The sequence below is a fragment of the Oncorhynchus nerka genome, linkage group LG22, assembly GCF_034236695.1.
Source record: "Oncorhynchus nerka isolate Pitt River linkage group LG22, Oner_Uvic_2.0, whole genome shotgun sequence".
Lineage (NCBI taxonomy): Eukaryota > Metazoa > Chordata > Actinopteri > Salmoniformes > Salmonidae > Oncorhynchus > Oncorhynchus nerka.
In genome coordinates, this window is record NC_088417.1 from 77,734,332 (window position 1) to 77,756,532 (window position 22,201).

Below are 22,201 nucleotides of genomic sequence, written 5' to 3' on the forward strand. Positions count from 1 at the left end.
TGGTCCCTACCTGCAGGTTCTCGATGCAGAACTGGTGTCCATACATGTCGATGGCAGAGAGGAAGATGGACTCCACCTGGTTGTGGCGGAGCTCGTAGGACGGGAGGTGGGAGGCGATCAGCACCTGAAGAGGAGACGGAGGGGAGTGAGAAGATGACAACTCATACCCTGGTCAATCACAATAACAGGAAGAGACCCTTCAGAGAGACAGGAAGTGATGAGTGCTGACCTGGCGGGCGCGCAGTGCCACCTTGGCGTTGGTTGTCTTGCTGAGCTGGGTGAGCTCTGTCAAAATGGCCATCAGCTCGTCAGTCAGGGTGGGGTCACGACCACACAGCTGGTCCTACAACACACACAAACTCTGGTCTTAGACAAACAGGAAAACACACAGTCAACTGTGTCACACAAACACTTAGGAATTACTCATGACCAATGTATTTCTAAAGGAGGGAAGGACTTACAATAAGCATGGTGACCAGGAGGTTCTTCTTGGTGACCTGGGCGTGTGAGAAGATGTAGTTTAACACGTTGGCCATGTCGCTCTTGTTCTCCTCACGCAGTGTGAACACACACTTGTCGTAGTGTCCTGGAATCACACACAATACATGATTCAGAGGAAAACGAAAATCAACCGGAGCTCAAAGGCGCAACTGAAATGTGTGTTGTCTAACAGTGCCCTCACATGGACAAATAGAGCAACTGCAGTCCTGAGAGAAGACCTTTGAATCCTATTTATAAATCAAAGACCAACAGGACTAAAAAAAACAAAGGATCATCCTTTCCCCCCTATACCAACCCAGGATACCCATTGCTTAACAGCCTGCAGATGTTTGCAGTAGAGTGTAATGTTCCTCACCATGCTGGAACTGGACCTCTACTTTGAGGTACTGTCTGAGCAGGTCCATCACCACAGCCTTCATGTGACCACGGATGCCACTGCGGTACCTGGACACAGAGACAACATGGACATGGTCTGGCACAGAGAGAATCAGTGTGAACACAGTATGTGTATTTATCATCAACAATTTAAATCCCTGAAGCTGAGAGCAGGACTCACTTCTGCACCAGCTGTACAATGCTCTGAGTGTTCATGAAGAACACCTCTCTCTCCGACTTCCTGTTCAGAGTGGCAGCATGACTGTCCAGGATGTTGGCAATCTGGACCAAAGAACATGTAAAATCAGTCTGGTGTATTCCCAATGCACTCTCCATATAATCAGAAATAATGTAATAACCAGCCTGAATAATACAACGTGTGTGTGTGTGTGTACCTGCTGACTGGGGAACTGGCAGAGCACAGAGGTAATGTTGCTGGCGTACTGGGCCATCTCCTTCTTGATGCATTTCTCTACAGCGAGGGGGATCCGGCCTGACACACTGGTCATAATGTCCTGCAGCTCCAACAGTGGCAGGGAGGGGTCCCGGAAAGTCTTCATCAGCCTTTCCACCCATTCCTTTAGCTGGGGAAACACACAATATTACCAATTTAAACAGATTCATGTATGAACACAGAATATTGGCATCTTTTGTTTTTACATCTTTGGGCGTATACTAGTGTGTGTACAGTAGTAGTGCACAACTTACCTTTCCACTGAAAAATGGTTCAGGCAGGCAGAAGCCACTCATGATGTGCACCAGGTGGTCCAGGGTGCTGTGGAAGACCCTGTGGAGCTTCTCTCCTCTCAACGCCGCCGCCTGGATGACGGGCAGGGCCCCGTGGTGCAGCTCCGCCTGAGAGACACGCACGTTACAAAATACTTCTAAAGTATCACATGGAATGTTCTGTACACCTTCTCCATATTTCAGGTACAAAATACAAAAAGGAGCATTTTTAGTCAAATATTTCTAAATCCCCCAGTGTCAGACACGCCCTGCCACACTGACCTGTTGTGCCCTGCCACACTGACCTGTTGTGCCCTGCCACACTGACCTGTTGTGCCCTGCCACACTGACCTGTTGTGCCCTGCCACACTGACCTGTTGTGCCCTGCCACACTGACCTGTTGTGCCCTGCCAGGATCATCCAACTGCAGCTTGGCGATGACGCAGCCGGGCTCCAGCACGGCCCCGGGTCTCTTCACATAGTGGATACAGCCAGACACCAGCGCCGTCAGAGTCATCACCATCTTCATCACCTGAAACAGAGACACAAACACACGGTTTACATGCCTGTTCACTCCATTAATGGAGTGTGACCATGGCCAAACCACATCTCGCCTATTTAACCAAACCTCAACCATATGTCACACACACACCTCTATCTCAGCGTAACACTGGCCAGAGAAGACGTGTCCCCCGTCCTCCACTGTGTACTGGATGAGTTTCCCTGCTGAGGGCGAGCGAAGCAGGGACGGGTCGTTCTCCTTCTCAAACACACACGTCTTGTTCCCAATGGTGATACGGTACCTGGGAGAAATTCTCTTTCAGTCTATTGCCCAATTCTAAAATCAACCCCAAGCAAACGCCTCAATATTACTTTTAATAAAAGAACGCATTTATTCTTTCTTTCCATCCAGCCTACCGGTCCACCTCCTCCTTCATGTAGGTGGTGTAGCTGCTGCCGTCGTAGGAGAGCAACAGGCCCCCGTCGCTGAGGCGATGGACGTCCACCTCGGCAGCGGTGCTGTTCATGATGACCACGTAGGAGTTGGGGGACTGACGCGTCACCTTCAGACAATACTTAGTACCCTCATAGATCAACTCCACATCCACGGTGTTGAGAAGGGTGTGTGCGGGCAGCACCTGGCCTCTGCAGAGGGGGAGATAGTGTGTGTGTAGGGTCATAATCAATAGCAATCCCAAAGTGACCGGAGAACTGCAGCTTCTCTCTGGACTAAAGTTGTAACATTCTTCAATGCTTAAAATAGTGTTGACCTTTCTAGAGAGTGCAGGAAGTTGGAGACACTGTTCCTCAGGTTGACGTCAGCCACATGGAGAGCTCCGCTCACTATGCCTAGCATGGTGTCAGGACGCTCCGCTTGCATCTTCTCTGAGATGAGCCTGTCCAGCCAGCCTGTGTCGATGGTGTTGTGCTGGAAGCTCTCAGTCTCCAGCAGCTTGATGAGGTACTCCACTGTGGTCCTAAAGTCTCCTCTGATAGACAGCTCCTTCAGGGCCACCACCATGTTACTACAGACACAGGAGAGGTGTTAACATACATCATTGGGTGTTACTGACAACACAACACACTTTACATGAGTATTTCTAATGTGTGTGTGTGTGTGCGCACGCGTGTGTACTCACGAGATGGCCTCCTCTCGGTTCTCTCCCCAGGAGAAGCAGTGGCCAAACTGGGAGTCTGCAAACTCATGCAGGCCTCCGGCAGCAGCCACACTGAAGTATCCCCACACATTCTTGTTACTGCGGAAGTTCAGCTCCTGCACCGTGCCCGAGCTCGGCTTGAAACCCTCATCCGGGTTCTCACTGGTGATGCGGGCAGCGATGACATGTCCACGTGGGGAGGGGGCCGTGGACAGACCCTCAAAGTCAATCATAGAGTCTCCCCAGGGCTGGACCCCATACATCATTCTGATGTCCTTAATACGGTACAGGGGGATCCCCATGGCAATCTGAGGAGGAAGACCATTATGGTCTGTAGAACTAAGAATATTCTGTCAAACTAATTGAAAAGTCCAATGTTTAGAAATGACATGATCATTATTAACAATTTTATCAAAGGAAAATGTCCCTTTTATTTCCTAAATGGTAGCTAGGGTTTTATTTGGCTGACAAGAGGAACATTGTATCTTGAATGAAACAGATATTTTTCTCTCACTTAGAACACGGTTATGAACTTTCTCCTTTGGACTCTTCCTGCCTGGACTTTTGTGTAACTCAGGAGTCAAAGCGCTGTTGTATCCCATTGTGGTCTGTACCTTCCTGCCTAGTGAGATTAGATTGTGTCTATGCTGCAGAGAGGTTGACAGACAGCAGATCCCTCCACCACAGCACAGACAGACGCCTGCCTTCTTCAGCAACAGCTCTGTCTAGATGCTGCGGAGTAGCTTAGTTTAGCTCGCTCTAATCTAGCCAGTTACCATGGAGACAGAGGCCTGGGATAAAGCACATTTGAGAACAGTGAAGTGTGTCATCAACAGAGACGTACAAACAGACTGAACATGAGCAGGGCAGGACATCACACACGCGTTTCTTTTACTATCCCTGTAGGGACCAAACAATTGATTCCCATTCACAATCCTAGCTTCCCTAACCCTAAACCTAACACCTAAGCTTAAAATACCCAAACTGTCCTTGACAGACCTGTAGCTGTGCAGCAGGCAGGTTGACGTCGGCCACCATCTCAGTACAGGGGTGTTCCACCTGCAGACGAGGGTTGAGTTCTAGGAAGTAGAAGCTGCCATCTTGGCTGTAGAGATACTCCACTGTGCCAGCACTGACGTAGCCCACCATCTTAGCCAGCTTCACTGCACACTGAGGAGTGAGGAATAGACACTCAGTCACAACCCGGCAACTTAACCACAGGTCAACAAGTCCCTCTGGTCATAGTCTCATATGAAACATATTGGCATAGCTCTTCCCATCCAATAGCACAAATTGTGCCATACCCGCTCCATGTCCTCAAAAACGGCAGAGGTGGAGATTGTGGCGGGCGCCTCCTCTATGATCTTCTGGTGTCGCCGCTGTACGGAGCAGTCCCTGCCGAACAGGGAGATGGCGTTGCCGTACTGGTCGGCCAGGAGCTGGACCTCCAGGTGACGAGCGTGTTTGGCCAGCTGCATCACGAAGATGGGTGAGCCTGGAACCTCGGTCTGGACCTGAGGAGCCAAGGAGAGAAGGCATCATAAGCATACTGATCACGTAGTTTAGATAATTATACACATACTGATCATGTATTTCAGCTCTTACCCTTCTAGTGATACTGGAATTAGACTGGACTTCAAACCTGTCTGAAGAGGTTGGGGAAGTCATCAGCACAGTTGACTTTGCGGATGCCCTTTCCTCCACCTCCCTCGGAGGCCTTCACCATCACGGGGTAGCCCACCACCTCCGCAGCCTTCAGTCCTGCCTCCACATCATGGATGCAGCCCAGCTCATACAGATCAGGGGGAACGTTGATGATCCTCTTCTTCTGGTCACTCTCTGTCCAATCCACTGTGAGTCCTGAGACACACACGGGTTGGGCGGTAAACAGATTTCCATACCATTCCTGTACCATACCAGTGTGTTCGGTATTACCGGCAGGGGCTCCATTTCTTTCACCCCTCACAAATGCAAAGAAATGCAAACAAAGTACTAGCGAATTCCCATAGCGGACGCTAGCTAAATGCTAACAAATGCAAGCGAACATAAAATAATTGCAAGCACAGAAATCACAGCTCATGAAGTTATACAACTAACTCAAAGGGCTACTCGCACTTCATCCAGGAGGGGATTGACCATCTCTGCTGTAACCAAGAAGGTTGATCTTGCAAGTTAACCACATATAACTAGCAAGTTAGCAAACCAAATGCATAGCTGAAGCCCTGAAAACATTTATTTGGCACATCTTAGATTGTTAACTTATAGTTATAAGATATTCAGCTGCCAAACATTAGTAGCTAGTGAATTTCAAGTATAACTTGATCACCTTTCTCACACTGGTTCATCACATCACAAAACTTCTGTTTGCTCTGTGTGCTCTTTGAGACAAACACCATGTGACTGGCTCAATTAGATTTTTGTGAAAATAATTATTCAACAAAAATATATGCACTGTGTGTATTTCAAAATATCCCGGTATTACCGCCCAGGTCTAACACACACTATGGGAGCCATCTGACAACACACTTAAGACATCAGAAATATTCATGCTTATTTATAAAACCCTCTTCGGCCTCACTCCCCCCTATCTGATATATCTACTGCAGCCCTCATCCTCCCCACTCTGCCAGTCACATTGTGTTAAAGGTCCCCAAAGCACACACATCCCTGGGTCGCTCCTCTTTTCAGTTCGCTGCAGCTAGTGACTGGAAGGAGCTATAACAAACTAGACAGTTTTATCTCAATCTCTTCATTCAAAGACTCAATCATGGACAATCTGACAGTTGTGGCTGCTTTGTGTAATGTTGTCTACCTTCTTGCTGTTGTCTGTGCCCAATAATGTTTGTAACATGTTTTATGCTGCTACCATGTTGTTGTTATGTTGATACCATGCTGTGTTGTCATGCGTTGCTGCCTTGCTATGTTGTCTTAGGTCTCTCTTTATGTAGTGTTGTGTTGTCTCTTGTGTGTGTTTTGTCCTATATTTATATTGTATTTATTTTTTTATTTTTAATCCCAGACCCCCGTCCCCGCAGGAGGCCTTTTGGTAGGCAGTCATTGTAAATAAGAATTTGTTCTTAATTCTTAACTGACTTGCCTGGTTAAATAAAAGGTTAATGAATTTAAAAAAAAAATTTAAACAGTGCACGGACATACCTGCTCCACTCCATGGCAGGGTAGGGATGCCAGCTGTCTGAGCCACGATGGATGAGGCGATCTTGTCCCCTAGTGCCCACATGGCCTGGCTAGGAGGACCTGGAAGTGGGAGCAGAACACATCTTACAGGCCAACTCATGCACAGGACAGGGGGGCTAAAACCAGTATCCATGGCTCTGTGTGTGAAGAAAAATCTAGACTCAGTAGAAAACAGTCTTACCCATGAAGGCAATGCCATTCTTCATGAGCAGCTCTGGGAGTTTGGGATTCTCTGAGGCGTGGCCCCACCCAGCCCATACAGCCTGGAGACACAAGACAAGAATTACAAACACAACAAGTTCAAATACAGATTTCAAGAAAGTTCAATCATTATTTAAAAGAAGGTCTACTCAAGGCCTAAATACAGTGCCTTGCGAAAGTATTCGGCCCCCTTGAACTTTGCGACCTTTTGCCACATTTCAGGCTTCAAACAAAGATATAAAACTGTATTTTTTTGTGAAGAATCAACAACAAGTGGGACACAATCATGAAGTGGAACGGCATTTATTGGATATTTCAAACTTTAACAAATAAATCAAAAACTGAAAAATTAGGCGTGCAAAATTATTCAGCCCCCTTAAGTTAATACTTTGTAGCGCCACCTTTTGCTGCGATTACAGCTGTAAGTCGCTTGGGGTATGTCTCTATCAGTTTTGCACATTGAGAGACTGACATTTTTTCCCATTCCTCCTTGCAAAACAGCTCGAGCTCAGTGAGGTTGGATGGAGAGCATTTGTGAACAGCAGGTTTCAGTTCTTTCCACAGATTCTCAATTGGATTCAGGTCTGGACTTTGACTTGGCCATTCTAACACCTGGATATGTTTATTTTTGAACCATTCCATTGTAGATTTTGCTTTATGTTTTGGATCATTGTCTTGTTGGAAGACAAATCTCCGTCCCAGTCTCAGGTCTTTTGCAGACTCCATCAGGTTTTCTTCCAGAATGGTCCTGTATTTGGCTCCATCCAGCTTCCCATCAATTTTAACCATCTTCCCTGTCCCTGCTGAAGAAAAGCAGGCCCAAACCATGATGCTGCCACCACCATGCTGTGTTGCTTTTACGCCAAACATAATGTTTTGCATTGTTGCCAAAAAGTTCCATTTTGGTTTCATCTGACTAGAGCACCTTCTTCCACATGTTTGGTGTGTCTCCCAGGTGGCTTGTGGCAAACTTTAAAAACTTTTTATGGATATCTTTAACAAATGGCTTTCTTGCCACTCTTCCATAAAGGCCAGATTTGTGCAATATACGACTGATTGTTGTCCTATGGACAGAGTCTCCCACCTCAGCTGTAGATCTCTGCAGTTAATCCAGAGTGATCATGGGCCTCTTGGCTGCATCTCTGATCAGTCTTCTCCTTGTATGAGCTGAAAGTTTAGAGGGACGGCTAGGTCTTGGTAGATTTGCAGTGGTCTGATACTCCTTCCATTTCAATATTATCGCTTGCACAGTGCTCCTTGGGATGTTTAAAGCTTGGGAAATCTTTTTGTATCCAAATCCGGCTTTAAACTTCTTCACAACAGTATCTCGGACCTGGCTGGTGTGTTCCTTGTTCTTCATGATGCTCTCTGCGCTTTTAACGGACCTCTGAGACCATCACAGTGCAGGTGCATTTATACGGAGACTTGATTACACAGGTGGATTGTATTTATCATCATTAGTCATTTAGGTCAACATTGGATCATTCAGAGATCCTCACTGAACTTCTGGAGAGAGTTTGCTGCACTGAAAGTAAAGGGGCTGAATAATTTTACACGCCCAATTTTTCAGTTTTTGATTTGTTAAAAAACTTTGAAATATCCAATAAATGTCGTTCCACTTCATGATTGTGTCCCACTTGTTGTTGATTCTTCACAAAAAAATACAGTTTTATATCTTTATGTTTGAAGCCTGAAATGTGGCAAAAGGTCGCAAAGTTCAAGGGGGCCGAATACTTTTGCAAGGCACTGTAAATGAATGTCTAGCAGTACCTGCACAGGTATTCGCTTGGCAATGTCCAGAATGAGCTCCACGTTGGCATAGTTGTTGTTATTGGTCCCTCCTGGCACCGGCACATAGTGGTCGGCCATCTTTATGTACTCTGTAGAAGATAGTGGAGTGAAAACCATTTCGCTCTGCACATAAGATAGCATGTATAACAGTCCAACATTTAATCTGACCTTTTGTCTCTCAATATCATCCAAACCATCAGTGTCAAACTATTTACACATGACAGCACTTTCAGAATGCACTGCCTTTCTACACCATCAGACAGAGCATTTTCTTCTGAACTAGGTCATGCTTGGCTGTTCAGTGCATTGCAGGACAAAACCAACAGACAGCCTGCTCTGGTCCATCCCTGGGAGCCTCGAGGGTCTGCTTGATTATTAAGCAGAGTTAGGAGAGGATGGGTAGAGACTAGTCACTCTGCTGTTACTAGTGGTGATGCTTCCGTAATGTAAAGCACACCTGCATTGGCCTTCAGGTCCTCGGGGGTTACCATGACGACAAAACGGATGGCGCGCTCGTTGCGGAACATCTCGTAAGCCCAGCGGCGGATGGAGCGCATGCACTTAACCGCCGCGATGCCATTGTTGGCAATGAGGACCTGAGACAGGAAGAGATGTGAGTGGGGGACTAGTCTCTGAAATACTCTGTCAATGTGGTAAAACTAGGCAACAGAAGCTAAAGAAGGCCTGGTCTTACCTTCTCGATGACCTTATTGCCTCCGAAGCGGGTGACGAACTCTGCGGGGGAGGCCACAGTGAAATCTCTCTGCAGGTCGATGCGACGGCGGTCTCGCCCCTGCTTGACCAGGTGCAGCCCAGACATGCTTGGTCTGTGTGAACAACTAACATTATTTCCGCATTAAGAGTGTACAGTTGATGAGGTTCACCATTTCCCAGCATAAACATAACACAATCTATCATAAAAATGTACAGTACCAATCAAAAGTTTGGACACACCTACTCAGTCCAAAGTTTTTCTACATTGTAGAATAACAGTGAAAACATCAAAATTATGAAATTACACATGGAATCATGTAGTAACCAAAGTGTTAAACATGTCAAAAATATATATTTTATATTTGAGGTTCTTCAGAGCAGCCACCCTTTGCCTTGATGACAGCTTTGCACACTCTTGCGTTTCCACTGAGGGAAAAATAAACTAGGCTCCACCCACAGAGAGAGCCAGTGGGAGGATGGGGAGGAGGAGCAGGCATCCATTCACCCAGGAGGGTGTGGCAGAGGCAGAGCCCCCAGTCTGCGTTTGGCTGGCTGCTGTGGCCTGACACTGTCCTGTTGCATCATGAGGATATTGGGGAGATCTGTGCTCTCCTCAGCAGGCATGCTACATTCAGACAGAGGCTTCTGAATGAAGAACCCCCAGAGAATGGCACTTCCCATTAGAGCTAAGCGGAGCTCCCCCTTGCCCTATAGGAGAGAGGGGTGGAGGAGTCTCCCCTCCCACTGTCCAGTTTCACCATCAACGCTCACATCCCCTGTCCCCTGAAGCCCAACCAGACATGAGGGCAGCTGTGGAGAGCTGTGAGACTACAACTGATCACTAAAAAAGGATCAACAACAAAAACATGCCTCCTTTGTCAAACTGGCACATCATAAGTCTGAAAGCTCAGTCAACACCAAATAGACTGTAAGTAAATATTTTGGCACGATGTTTAGTTAAACCTAACTTGATATCTGATATACAGTGGGGCAAAAAAGGATTTAGTCAGCCACCAATTTTGCAAGTTCTCCCACTTAAAAAGTGGTAAAGTAAAGTAAGCCTGTAATTTTCATCATTAGGTACACTTCAACTATGACAGACAAAATGAGAAGAAAAAAAATCCAGAAAATCACATTGTAGGATTTAATGAATTTGCAAATTATGGTGGAAAAATAAGTATTTGGTCACCTACAAACAAGCAAGATTTCTGGCTCTCACAGACCTGTAACTTCTTTAAGAGGCTCCTGTGTCTTTCACTCATTACCTGTATTAAATGGCACCTGTTTGAACTTGTTATCAGTATAAAAGACCTGTCCACAACCTCAAACAGTCACACTCCAAACTCCACTATGGCCAAGACCAAAAAGCTGTCAAAGGACACCAGAAACAAAATTGTAGACCTGCACCAGGCTGGGAAGACTGAATCTGCAATAGGTAAGCAGCTTGGTTTGCAGAAATCAACTGTGGGAGCAATTATTAGGAAATGGAAGACATACAAGACCACTGATAATCTCCCTCGATCTGGGGCTCCACGCAAGATCTCACCCAGTGGGGTCAAAATGATCACAAGAACGGTGAGCAAAAATCCCAGAACCACACGGGGGGGACCTAGTGAATGACCTGCAGAGAGCTGGGACCAAAGTAACAAAGCCAACCATTAGTAACACACTACGCCGCCAGGGACTCAAATCTTGCAGTGCCAGACGTGTCCCCCTGCTTAAGCCAGTACATGTCCAGGCCCGTCTGAAGTTTGCTAGAGAGCATTTGGATGATCCAGAAGAAGACTGGGAGAATGTCATTTGGTCAGATGAAACCAAAATATAACTTTTTGGTAAAAACTCAACTCGTCGTGTTGAGGACAAAGAATGCTGAGTTGCATCCAAAGAAGACCATACCTACTGTGACGCATGGGGGTGGAAACATCATGCTTTGGGGCTGTTTTTCTGCAAAGGGACCAGGAAGACTGATCCGTGTAAAGGAAAGAATGAATGGGGCCATGTATCGTGAGATTTTGAGTGAAAACCTCCTTCCATCAGCAAGGGCATTGAAGATGAAACGTGGCTGGGTCTTTCAGCATGACAATGATCCCAAACACACCGCCTGGGCAACGAAGGAGTGGCTTCGTAAGAAGCATTTCAAGGTACTGGAGTGGCCTAGCCAGTCTCCAGATCTCAACCCCATAGAAAATCTTTGGAGGGAGTTGAAAGTCCGTGTTGCCCAGCAACAGCCCCAAAACGTCACTGCTCTAGAGGAGATCTGCATGGAGGAATGGGCCAAAATACCAGCAACAGTGTGTGAAAACCTTGAAGACTTACAGAAAACGTTTGACCTCTGTCATTGCCAACAAAGGGTATATAACGTATAACTCAATAAAGTATTGAGATAAGTATTCCACCATCATTTGCAAATAAATTCATTAAAAATCCTACAATGTGATTTTCTGGATTTCTCATTTTGTCTGTCATAGTTGAAGTGTACCTATGATGAAAATGACAGGCCTCTCATATTTTTAAGTGGGAGAACTTGCACAATTGGTGGCTGACTAAATACTTTTTCCCCCTACTGTACATTTTAATTGTTTTCTTTCTATCCTACCACCAAATGATTGCCAATAGGTTAATATAGGAGTGTGTACACTGCTATTGTCCAACCATGGCATGTAGCCCGAGGTGTATGAAAGAGTTAGGCCTAGCTGACAGGTGAACAGCAGTGTGAATATTTACTTCCTCAGGGTATTGGACCACTAGAACACTAAAACCTTACTGCTAGAGTGAGTGTAGGCCTGACTAACCAGTCTCTATTAGGGCTGGCACAATCACTGTATAACTGTAACCGATGAGTATGGATGAAAACCAGCATTAAAATAAAATAACCATGACACCGTTTACGTATTCTAAAAAAGCTGACTGAAGACTGGACAGCAGGGCATTTGTGCGGTTGAGTCCGTTTCTGCTTTAACATGGACTCTAAAAAAGGGCCCCCCAACTGGTGGCCAAATTCAGTGATTTTACACAGGAAACTTGAGCGTAAAAAGAAACCAGCAGCGTTACAGTTCTTGACACAAACCAGTGCGTCTGGCACCTACTACCATACCCTGTTCAAAGGCACTTAAATCTTTGTCTTACCCATTCACCCTCTGAATGGCACACATACACAATCCACACCTTGATTGTCTCAAAGCTTAAAAAGCCTTCTTTAACTTCTCCCCTTCAACACTGATTGAAGTGAATTTAACAAGTGGCATCAATAATGGATCATAGACTGACCAGGTGAAAGCTGTCACAGAAAGAGCATGTTCTAATGTTTTGTACACTCAGTGTATGTGACCGTACACAAACATAAGCAAGGTTTGAAATGAATATGTTCTAGTCAAATATAATATTTCATCACATTGTAGAGCAGGGATCAACTAGATTTAGCCACAGGCCGATTTGTTTTCTTCAGTGGATTGTCAGGGGGCAGGAACAACGTTTCAAATAACTTATATACTGCAAATTGACCGCAAGAAGCCTAAATAAATACAATTATATATATTTGGGCTTCTTGCAGTCAATTTGCAGTATACAAATGATTTGCAACGATGTTCCTGCCCCCTGACAATCCACTCAAAAGAAGAAAAAAGTCCACCCACAGCTGAATCTAGTTGATGATCTCTGCTCTACAACATGATGAAACTTTGTTGCTCCTTATTGAAACAAGCAAGGTGTTGTGGTTGACACGTTTTCGGTTGCCTAGGCAACACACCCCTCCCTGCAGCAGGAGCACATGCAGTCAGGCGCAGATGATATAAGAAAATGTGTAATATAGAAATGTATACATCATTGTTTTTATTCAACGGGTTATAACGGTGACAGCGATCATTTGGCTGACCAATAACGTCATCCAAAATTCCATGACTGTCACAGCCTGAGTCTCTATTACAATGCTTCAATTCCAACAACAACCCAGGGCCGAGGCAGGCATATACTCTAGCTTAACCTCACTAGACCAAATAACCTACACAAAAAGAGTTTGCAACAAGAAAAACAGTGAGAAACAAAACAGCCAAAGCTTACTATATGTACAAATGTAGCCATATTCTTCCTGCCAGCACCATATTTGCCACTTAACCATACAAATCAAGTCTGATGTATACCACACTCATTTACAACTTCCATTCTCTACAGCCTAGTCCCAGTAGCTGTAAGAAGAGCCACTGAATACAAAGGAGAGCTGGTGAAACCAGGCTCCAGGGAGAGCTCTGGGCTGAGGCTGCTGGCAGAAGGACAGCAAGCAGCAGGGAGGCCAGTCCTCCCAGAACACACAGCTCCTCTATAGCAGGCAGGCAGGGTGTGAAGCTGGCCTGGCCACGTTTTTAAACACACAGCAGAGAAGAGGGAGCCAGCCAGGGGGTTAGCACTGAACTGAACCCAGTGTTCTCCTCCTGCTGCCATTTCAGAATACTCCCCTCCAGACTCATCTGATGGAGACAGGTCTGTATTGGAGGTTTCTTCCTCCCATATGACTGGGGGAAGATTGTTGCTGCAATCAAAGCTAGTGCAGTACCATCTTGTATAATCTATTGAGATAACGGTAGCCTCCGTAAAGACCATGTATGATTAAACACTTGTGTGGATGCCATGCCTGGATACACAATACAAACCAAACAGAGAGACTCAGGTAAAACAAACAAGAAAAGCCTGGGTTCTGACCTCATGTGGGGTCCGTCAATGTTGTCAAAGCCCATCTCGTAGCTGCTGTTCTCTGAACTGAGGCTAGAGGTGGGGGATATGGAGCGCTCCTTCTCCTCCAGGCCCAGCGTCAGGTCTGGCTTCCCCAAAAACTCATCCTCAGAGTTCTCCTCTGACACAGAGCCGATGATAAAATTGGAGTGCAGCACGGCCAGGTTCGGGGCAGCAGCCTTATTGGCAGGCGCATCCTGCTGTGCCATGGCTGGACTGTCACCACCCTGGCAGGCTGTGAACACTGGAGGGAGAGGGGAATCAAAACCACATGTATTTATAAAGCAGGAGATCAACTGAGTACTCAAGTCAGGCCACAGCGTGATGACAGGGTCATCCTGTCATGGGCTGCTGTTAGTCAGACTTCATCAGTGAGTTGAGTTGCACAACAATTATGCTGACGCTGCATTCATATTGCAAAAAGAATGGTAGATTGCAATACCTCCCAATCCTTCTTAAATAAAGTGCTTACTGTAATATATCTCATAGCTACAACAAACTCCAATCCAAAACCACATGGTTTGAGAGGCATGGTCTGCCTTGATATTAGTCTTATAATTTCTCGAAACTGCAACTGCGCATGAGCAGAGCAACCAGAAGACAGACACACCTTATGAGCAGCAGTTTAAGCTGCTGGACCTGAAAAACAAGCCCAGCACCGCAGACATAATTTAAGTGAAGGTGAGTGAACAGCACTGATCAAAGACATTGCTACCCAGCATGATAATACATTATGTTTTACAACAGGGCTCTAACAACTTGGTATCATAGACAAGACATAACATAGTAAATGTAAATCCGGGACACTCAAATTAGTATGATATCTTACGTTTGATATGGTTACATAAGAAAGAAGTTTACTTAAGACAAAACCTAAAGTAGGGCGATTGTTCGGGGTGGATAGGAAGTTGCGTGTTCAAATCTCATCCAGGACAACTTCAGTGTTTTAGCTTGATTCCATCCTAAATACACAGTGAAATGATTGAACACTCTTGCAGTGTTGTCACAATACCAGTATCACGATACTCTGAAGTATCGCGGCAAGGAAATAAAACATGAAGCAGATTTTAATTTCTTGAGGAAAACAGTTATAATGTTAGAAACAAACAGTATTTTGTAATCAAAAGTCACATTGGTTTATTTTGCAAGCTATAGCACCAACAACTTTACATAAAGTATGTTTTTAATAGGGCCTGATTTTTCACCAACAGAAAAATTGCTCAATTAAGTTCTGGGTCCATAAATGTTGAGAAAAGATTGAACATCAGTTAAATTATTGAAAGAATTTCAAAAAGTAAACTGCTGTTTGTCATTTATTCAAAAAAAGTAATTGTTTAACAACTGACCCACAGATTTCTTATTAAATCATTTTAAGAGTCTGCTGACTTCCACAGGCTTTAAACTTCCGTTTAAGAGGAATTCTCACCCATCTGCAATACAGGTATGACTGAAGAATGAAGCAGGTGTTAATCATGGGCCTTCCTACACTGAAAACAGCAGTCCATTGTCAACACTGATTAAATCAGTAGACCTATATCAATCTTTCTGAAAATACCACAAGTGTCATTAGCTTTAAAAACAATTCAATCCTTTTTATTTTATCATATTTTGGACCAGAGTGAGGCTATTGCTCCACTAACCTACCCTTTGTTCCTGCAGTGAGGAGGACTGATCATCTAATGTTTTCATAATTTATCTGGAGATAATCACCAAAAAGGCTACAAATTAGAGAGTCAAATGAATGGCTCTTACCAATGCGATTTGGTAGGCTACTGACGAGTCACTCACTTTAACGTCTGCCTGGAAAGTCCTGATGGACTTCATATCAAAAACACTAACAATAGCTTTCATTTACTTGTACTGTTACGATACCATAGACATAACTATATTGTATTTAGTCAGTTCGAGCCCATTTATAAACTAGTCAAGTTTGCAGTTCGTAAATCAAATCACAGTAAGCCTACGCACCAGCATTTCGTGGCTGCATAGGAAACCCGCAAAAGAAAATAAATTAATGTGCCAAAAAACAATAGGTTAAGTGGATTTGGAATCAGTGTTACTACATTATACAGGACTCACATAGACATTGAAAGAACATCATGCTCTCTCCATCCATGTAAAGAAATGTGACTGCATCCACAGCGTACACAACACACACACACAGGTATAGTGAAGCGTGACAGACAGCAGACTGTCAAACCAGTAGTGTTTCTATGTCATCGCTCACTTCGTGATATGCATCAATAGATCGCTAGAAGATGCATATCGTTCATCCTAAAGAGAGATGGCTCAGTTGACGACTTTCTGACTTGCGAATCGAAAAGTAGCCGAGTTAATTCCCATCATTCATTCAAGCGGGAGAGGGCTTTGCTGACTTTTTTCGGCCTTGCGAATTGTAAAAAAGTAGCATAGTTAATTTAAGCGGACAAAGTACACGGCTGAAAAGTACCCATAACTAGTAGAAACCACTGCCCAACCCTAACTCATAGCCTAATAAACATTAGCCAAAAATTGGCATTTGCAGCATAGGATACGAATTGGATGATTAGCCACATATTAATACATAACATACGAACTAAACGAAACATAGCAAACTAAATATAGTATTCCGGATTTACGTTTACTATGTTACGTCTACCATCGAGTCCATGTTGACTAATGATGGGGAAATAAATGTCTCTCCCGCACCGGCCCAAAACTGGTGAATCTTATGGATGGGAATCCTATGTCGAGCAAAGTAACAAACGTTAGCTAGCTAGTTACAGTAGCTACATCAAATCATGCTAGTAACTACTAATTGTGTGTCGCGTTATGGTTTAACTACGATAATCAAATCAATCAAAACGCCTTCGTCGCAATACAAATATGGTGGATGTGAATGCGTATCATATAAGAAATTGTTGGTTACTGACATTTGCAGCTAGCTAGCTAGTCAGACCGGCATCTTACTAGCTAGCACAGTGGCATGCAAGGTGTAGTTATATACAGGCAGCTAGCTACTTAGCGTTACACTGTACACAGACTGTCAGTGTACTCGTAATGAGCTTAAAATACTCACCGTGTGAAATAAACCGACAAGCAATCCTGGATATTTTATCCCAAAGGATGGGTGAATATTTATTCACTCTGGTTCAGACATGCATTTCCAAACAAAATCACACTATGATGACCTAACGCAACTACAAGAGACGTTTTTGACAGCAACGAATGGTGTGATGCGAAGATGGGTTACTTTTGGCCTCACGCTGCAGCGGAGGACCAATCGGATTGCGCGACGATTTCAGGAGGAGGGCAGAAAGAGCCATAACTGGAACTGACTGGGAGGAGGTGTGCCCAATGAGAAAACCTTTGTACTGTCCCACGTGTTTGGTCCAGTATGGCCTGGGGTGGTATACTACGTAGTCGAATCAATGGGTCAAAAGTACCCAATTGTCATACATCAGTAAAAGTTTAGATACCTTAACCTGCAATCCTTTCAAATTCAAATCCAAATGGTTCAGTTGGGCAGTTAGGCTCCTGCAAGAACCCCCACCAACTAAGGAGGTTCCTCAATTAACCCCACCTCCTATGGGGTTCTTTAAACAACCTTTTGGGGGCCATTTTCAGTGCCAAGAACCCAAAGATTCTTCAAAATGTTTTGAGTGTATGCCAGCTGAGGTTATTTGCTGCAACTTTGTTGACGAACATGCACCCAAATCCACAAATTGCCTTGTTAGGGTGAAGGAGACAGAGGTGGTGAGAAAAAGGGTTGTCCAGTGGGTCTCCTATTTGGAGGCAGTGAGAAGAGTGGAAGGAGCAAGTGGCATTGAAGACCCAATGGTAATTGAGACTGCATCAGTGAATGTTTCTTGGCAATTAAGAGCTCCTCCTGAGACCCAGCAATACATTTTTGTCCATCAGTTCTTGGTCATATCTCTGAGGCCATACAAGCCACTGTTGTCCCTTTGAGATCACATTTTTTGTCTTTTCTGTAATAATAAGCGTGGGGGTGTGACCCTGACAACTTTAGAAAATGTTATGGAAAGTTGAAAATAAGTGTGCAATTATTATTTATAATTTTTGTGTTTGGTATTCAAATTGTTTCCAGTAAGTGAATATCTCAGGAATAGTTAAGTGAGTTGCCGGGACAGTGTAATATGTTTTTCACATTAAATAAGAGCTAAATAAGAGATTATCAAGAAATGTCCTCTGTAGTGGACACCCGGATGCTGCAATGTCGGCTGGAGTGGTGTAAAGCTCACCGCCATTGGACACTGGAGCAGGGGAAACGCGTTCTCTGGAGTGGTGTAAAGCTCACCGCCATTGGACTCTGGAGCAGGGGAAACGCGTTCTCTGGAGTGGTGTAAAGCTCACCGCCATTGGACACTGGAGCAGGGGAAACGCGTTCTCTGGAGTGGTGTAAAGCTCACCGCCATTGGACTCTGGAGCAGGGGAAACGCGTTCTCAGGAGTGGTGTAAAGCTCACCGCCATTGGACACTGGAGCAGGGGAAACGCGTTCTCTGGAGTGGTGTAAAGCTCACCGCCATTGGACACTGGAGCAGGGGAAACGCGTTCTCTGGAGTGGTGTAAAGCTCACCGCCATTGGACACTGGAGCAGGGGAAACGCGTTCTCTGAGTGGTGTAAAGCTCACCGCCATTGGACACTGGAGCAGGGGAAACGCGTTCTCTGGAGTGGTGTAAAGCTCACCGCCATTGGACACTGGAGCAGGGGAAACGCGTTCTCTGGAGTGGTGTAAAGCTCACCGCCATTGGACACTGGAGCAGGGGAAACGCGTTCTCTGGAGTGGTGTAAAGCTCACCGCCATTGGACTCTGGAGCAGGGGAAACGCGTTCTCTGGAGTGGTGTAAAGCTCACCGCCATTGGACACTGGAGCAGGGGAAACGCGTTCTCTGGAGTGATGAATCACGCTTCACCATCTGGCAGTCCGAAGGACTAATATGGGCTTGGCAGGTGCCAGGAAAACGCTACCTGCCCGAATGCCTAGTGCTCACTGTAAAGTTTGGTGGAGTGGAATTAATGGTCTGGGGCTGTTTGTCATGGTTCGGGCTAGGCCCCTTAGTTCCAGTGAAGGGAAATCTTAACGTTACAGCATACAATGACATTCTAAATGATTCTGTGCTTCCAACTTTGTGGCCAGTTTGGGGAAGGACCTTTCCTGTTTCAGCATGACAATGCTCCCGTGCACAAACCGAGGTCCATATAGAAGTGGTTTGTCGAGGTCGGCATGGAAGAACTTGACTGGCCTGCACATAGCCCTGACCGCCACCCCATCAAACACCTTTGGGGTGAATTGGAACGCCGACTGCGAGCCAGGTCTAATCGCCCAACATCAGTGCCTGACCTCACTAACGCTCTTTTGGCTGAATGGTGTTACACCCTGATCTGGTTCACCTGTCCTTGTGATTGTCTCCACTCCCTCCAGGTGTCACTTATTATCCCCGGTGTATATATCCCTGTGTTTTCTGTCTCTCTGTGCCAGTTCATCTTGTTTGCCGGCGTTTCCCCGCCAGAAGCTGTACTTCCGGCGCCGACTGAGATGGCCGCCTCGCTTCGCGTTCCTAGGAAACTATGCAGTTTTTTGTTTTTTTACGTGTTATTTCTTACATTAGTACCCCAGGTCATCTTAGGTTTCATTACATACAGTCGAGAAGAACTACTGAATATAAGATCAGCGCCAACTCACCATCAGTACGACCAAGAATATGTTTTCCGCAACGCGGATCCGGTGTTCTGCCTTACAAACAGGACAACGGAATGGATCGCATGCAGCGACCCAAGGAAACGACTCCGAAAAAGAGGGAAACGAGGCGGTGTTCTGGTCAGACTCCGAAAAAGGGCACATCGCGCACCACTCCCCAGCATTCTTCTTGCCAATGTCCAGTCTCTTGACAACAAGGTTGACGAAATCCGAGCAAGGGTAGCATTCCAGAGGGACATCAGAGACTGCAACGTTCTCTGCTTCACAGAAACATGGCTTACTGGGAAGACGCTATCCGAGGCGGTGCAGCCAACGGGTTTCTCCACGCATCGCGCCAACAGAAACAAACATCTTTCTGGTAAGAAGAGTGGCGGGGGCGTATGCCTCATGACTAACGAGACATGGTGTGATGAAGGAAACATACAGGAACTCAAATCCTTCTGTTCACCTGATTTAGAATTCCTCACAATCAAATGTAGACCGCATTATCTTCCAAGAGAATTCTCCTCGATTATAATCACAGCCGTATATATCCCCCAAGCAGACACATCGATGGCTCTGAACGAACTTTATTTAACTCTTTGCAAACTGGAAACCATTTATCCGGAGGCTGCATTCATTGTAGCTGGGGATTTTAACAAAGCTAATCTGAAAACAAGACTCCCTAAATTTTACCAGCATATCGATTGCGCAACCAGGGGTGGTAAAACCTTGGATCATTGTTACTCTAACTTCCGCGACGCATATAAGGCCCTGCCCCGCCCCCTTTCGGAAAAGCTGACCACGACTCCATTTTGCTGATCCCTGCCTACAGGCAGAAACTAAAACAAGAGGCTCCCACGCTGAGGTCTGTCCAACGCTGGTCAGACCAAGCTGACTCCACACTCCAAGACTGCTTCCATCACGTGGACTGGGACATGTTTCGTATTGCGTCAGATGGAAATATTGACGAATACGCTGATTCGGTGTGCGAGTTCATTAGAACGTGCGTCGAAGATGTCGTTCCCATAGCAACGATAAAAACATTCCCAAACCAGAAACCGTGGATTGATGGCAGCATTCGCGTGAAACTGAAAGCGCGAACCACTGCTTTTAATCAGGGCAAGGTGTCTGGTAATATGTCCGAATATAAACAATGCAGCTATTCCTCCGCAAGGCTATTAAACAAGCTAAGCGTCAGTACAGAGACAAAGTGGAATCTCAATTCAATGGCTCAGACACAAGAGGCATGTGGCAGGGTCTACAGTCAATCACGGACTACAAGAAGAAACCCAGCCCAGTCACGGACCAGGATGTCTTGCTCCCAGGCAGACTAAATCACTTTTTGCCCGCTTTGAGGACAATACAGTGCCACTGACACGGCCTGCAACGAAAACATGCGGTCTCTCCTTCACTGCAGCCGAGGTGAGTAAGACATTTAAACGTGTTAACCCTCGCAAGGCTGCAGGCCCAGACGGCATCCCCAGCCGCGCCTCAGAGCATGCGCAGACCAGCTGGCCGGTGTGTTTACGGACATATTCAATCAATCCCTATACCAGTCTGCTGTTCCCACATGCTTCAAGAGGGCCACCATTGTTCCTGTTCCCAAGAAAGCTAAGGTAACTGAGCTAAACGACTACCGCCCCGTAGCACTCACTTCCGTCATCATGAAGTGCTTTGAGAGACTAGTCAAGGACCATATCACCTCCACCCTACCTGACACCCTAGACCCACTCCAATTTGCTTACCGCCCAAATAGGTCCACAGACGATGCAATCTCAACCACACTGCACACTGCCCTAACCCACCTGGACAAGAGGAATACCTATGTGAGAATGCTGTTCATCGACTACAGCTCGGCATTCAATAACATAGTACCCTCCAAGCTCGTCATCAAGCTCGAGACCCTGGGTCTCGACCCCGCCCCTGTGCAACTGGGTACTGGACTTCCTGACGGGCCGCCCACAGGTGGTGAGGGTAGGCAACAACATCTCCTCCCCGCTGATCCTCAACACGGGGCCCCACAAGGGTGCGTTCTGAGCCCTCTCCTGTACTCCCTGTTCACCCACGACTGCGTGGCCATGCACGCTCCAACTCAATCATCAAGTTTGCGGACGACACAACAGTGGTAGGCTTGATTACCAACAACGACGAGACGGCCTACAGGGAGGAGGTGAGGGCCCTCGGAGTGTGGTGTCAGGAAAATAACCTCACACTCAACGTCAACAAAACTAAGGAGATGATTGTGGACTTCAGGAAACAGCAGAGGAACACCCCCTATCCACATCGATGGATCAGTAGTGGAGAGGGTAGCAAGTTTTAAGTTCCTCGGCATACACATCACAGACAAACTGAATTGGTCCACTCACACTGACAGCGTCGTGAAGAAGGCGCAGCAGCGCCTCTTCAACCTCAGGAGGCTGAAGAAATTCGGCTTGTCACCAAAAGCACTCACAAACTTCTACAGATGCACAATCGAGAGCATCCTGGCGGGCTGTATCACCGCCTGGTACGGCAACTGCTCCGCCCTCAACCGTAAGGCTCTCCAGAGGGTAGTGAGGTCTGCACAACGCATCACCGGGGGCAAACTACCTGCCCTCCAGGACACCTACACCACCCGATGTTACAGGAAGGCCATA

At 46.0% G+C, this 22,201-nt stretch overlaps 1 protein-coding gene across 7 annotated transcripts in view; it reads right to left on the reverse strand.

Annotated features, from left to right (window-relative positions):
* LOC115105779 (acetyl-CoA carboxylase) overlaps window positions 1-17,090 on the reverse strand; it is a 50,543-nt gene extending 33,453 nt beyond the window's left edge. For 4 of the 7 annotated variants that reach the window (XM_065007432.1, XM_065007428.1, XM_065007430.1 and 1 more), the window contains exons 1-22: window positions 16,942-17,090; window positions 13,854-14,127; window positions 9,142-9,286; window positions 8,905-9,043; window positions 8,427-8,536; window positions 6,637-6,718; window positions 6,417-6,515; window positions 4,903-5,120; window positions 4,565-4,774; window positions 4,260-4,430; window positions 3,243-3,568; window positions 2,874-3,128; window positions 2,521-2,748; window positions 2,255-2,405; window positions 2,000-2,134; window positions 1,585-1,731; window positions 1,272-1,460; window positions 1,058-1,158; window positions 857-945; window positions 462-586; window positions 230-343; window positions 11-124 (exon numbers count right to left, since the gene is read on the reverse strand). In XM_065007432.1, the coding sequence (XP_064863504.1) occupies window positions 11-124; window positions 230-343; window positions 462-586; window positions 857-945; window positions 1,058-1,158; window positions 1,272-1,460; window positions 1,585-1,731; window positions 2,000-2,134; window positions 2,255-2,405; window positions 2,521-2,748; window positions 2,874-3,128; window positions 3,243-3,568; window positions 4,260-4,430; window positions 4,565-4,774; window positions 4,903-5,120; window positions 6,417-6,515; window positions 6,637-6,718; window positions 8,427-8,536; window positions 8,905-9,043; window positions 9,142-9,286; window positions 13,854-14,092 (3,387 nt within the window). In that variant the 5' untranslated portion in view covers window positions 14,093-14,127; window positions 16,942-17,090. The remainder of the gene's footprint in view (window positions 1-10; window positions 125-229; window positions 344-461; window positions 587-856; window positions 946-1,057; window positions 1,159-1,271; window positions 1,461-1,584; window positions 1,732-1,999; window positions 2,135-2,254; window positions 2,406-2,520; window positions 2,749-2,873; window positions 3,129-3,242; window positions 3,569-4,259; window positions 4,431-4,564; window positions 4,775-4,902; window positions 5,121-6,416; window positions 6,516-6,636; window positions 6,719-8,426; window positions 8,537-8,904; window positions 9,044-9,141; window positions 9,287-13,853; window positions 14,128-16,941) is intronic. The other 3 variants (XM_065007429.1, XM_065007431.1, XM_065007427.1) reach the window with 1 other exon arrangement.
* Between the last annotated feature and the right edge of the window lie 5,111 nt (window positions 17,091-22,201).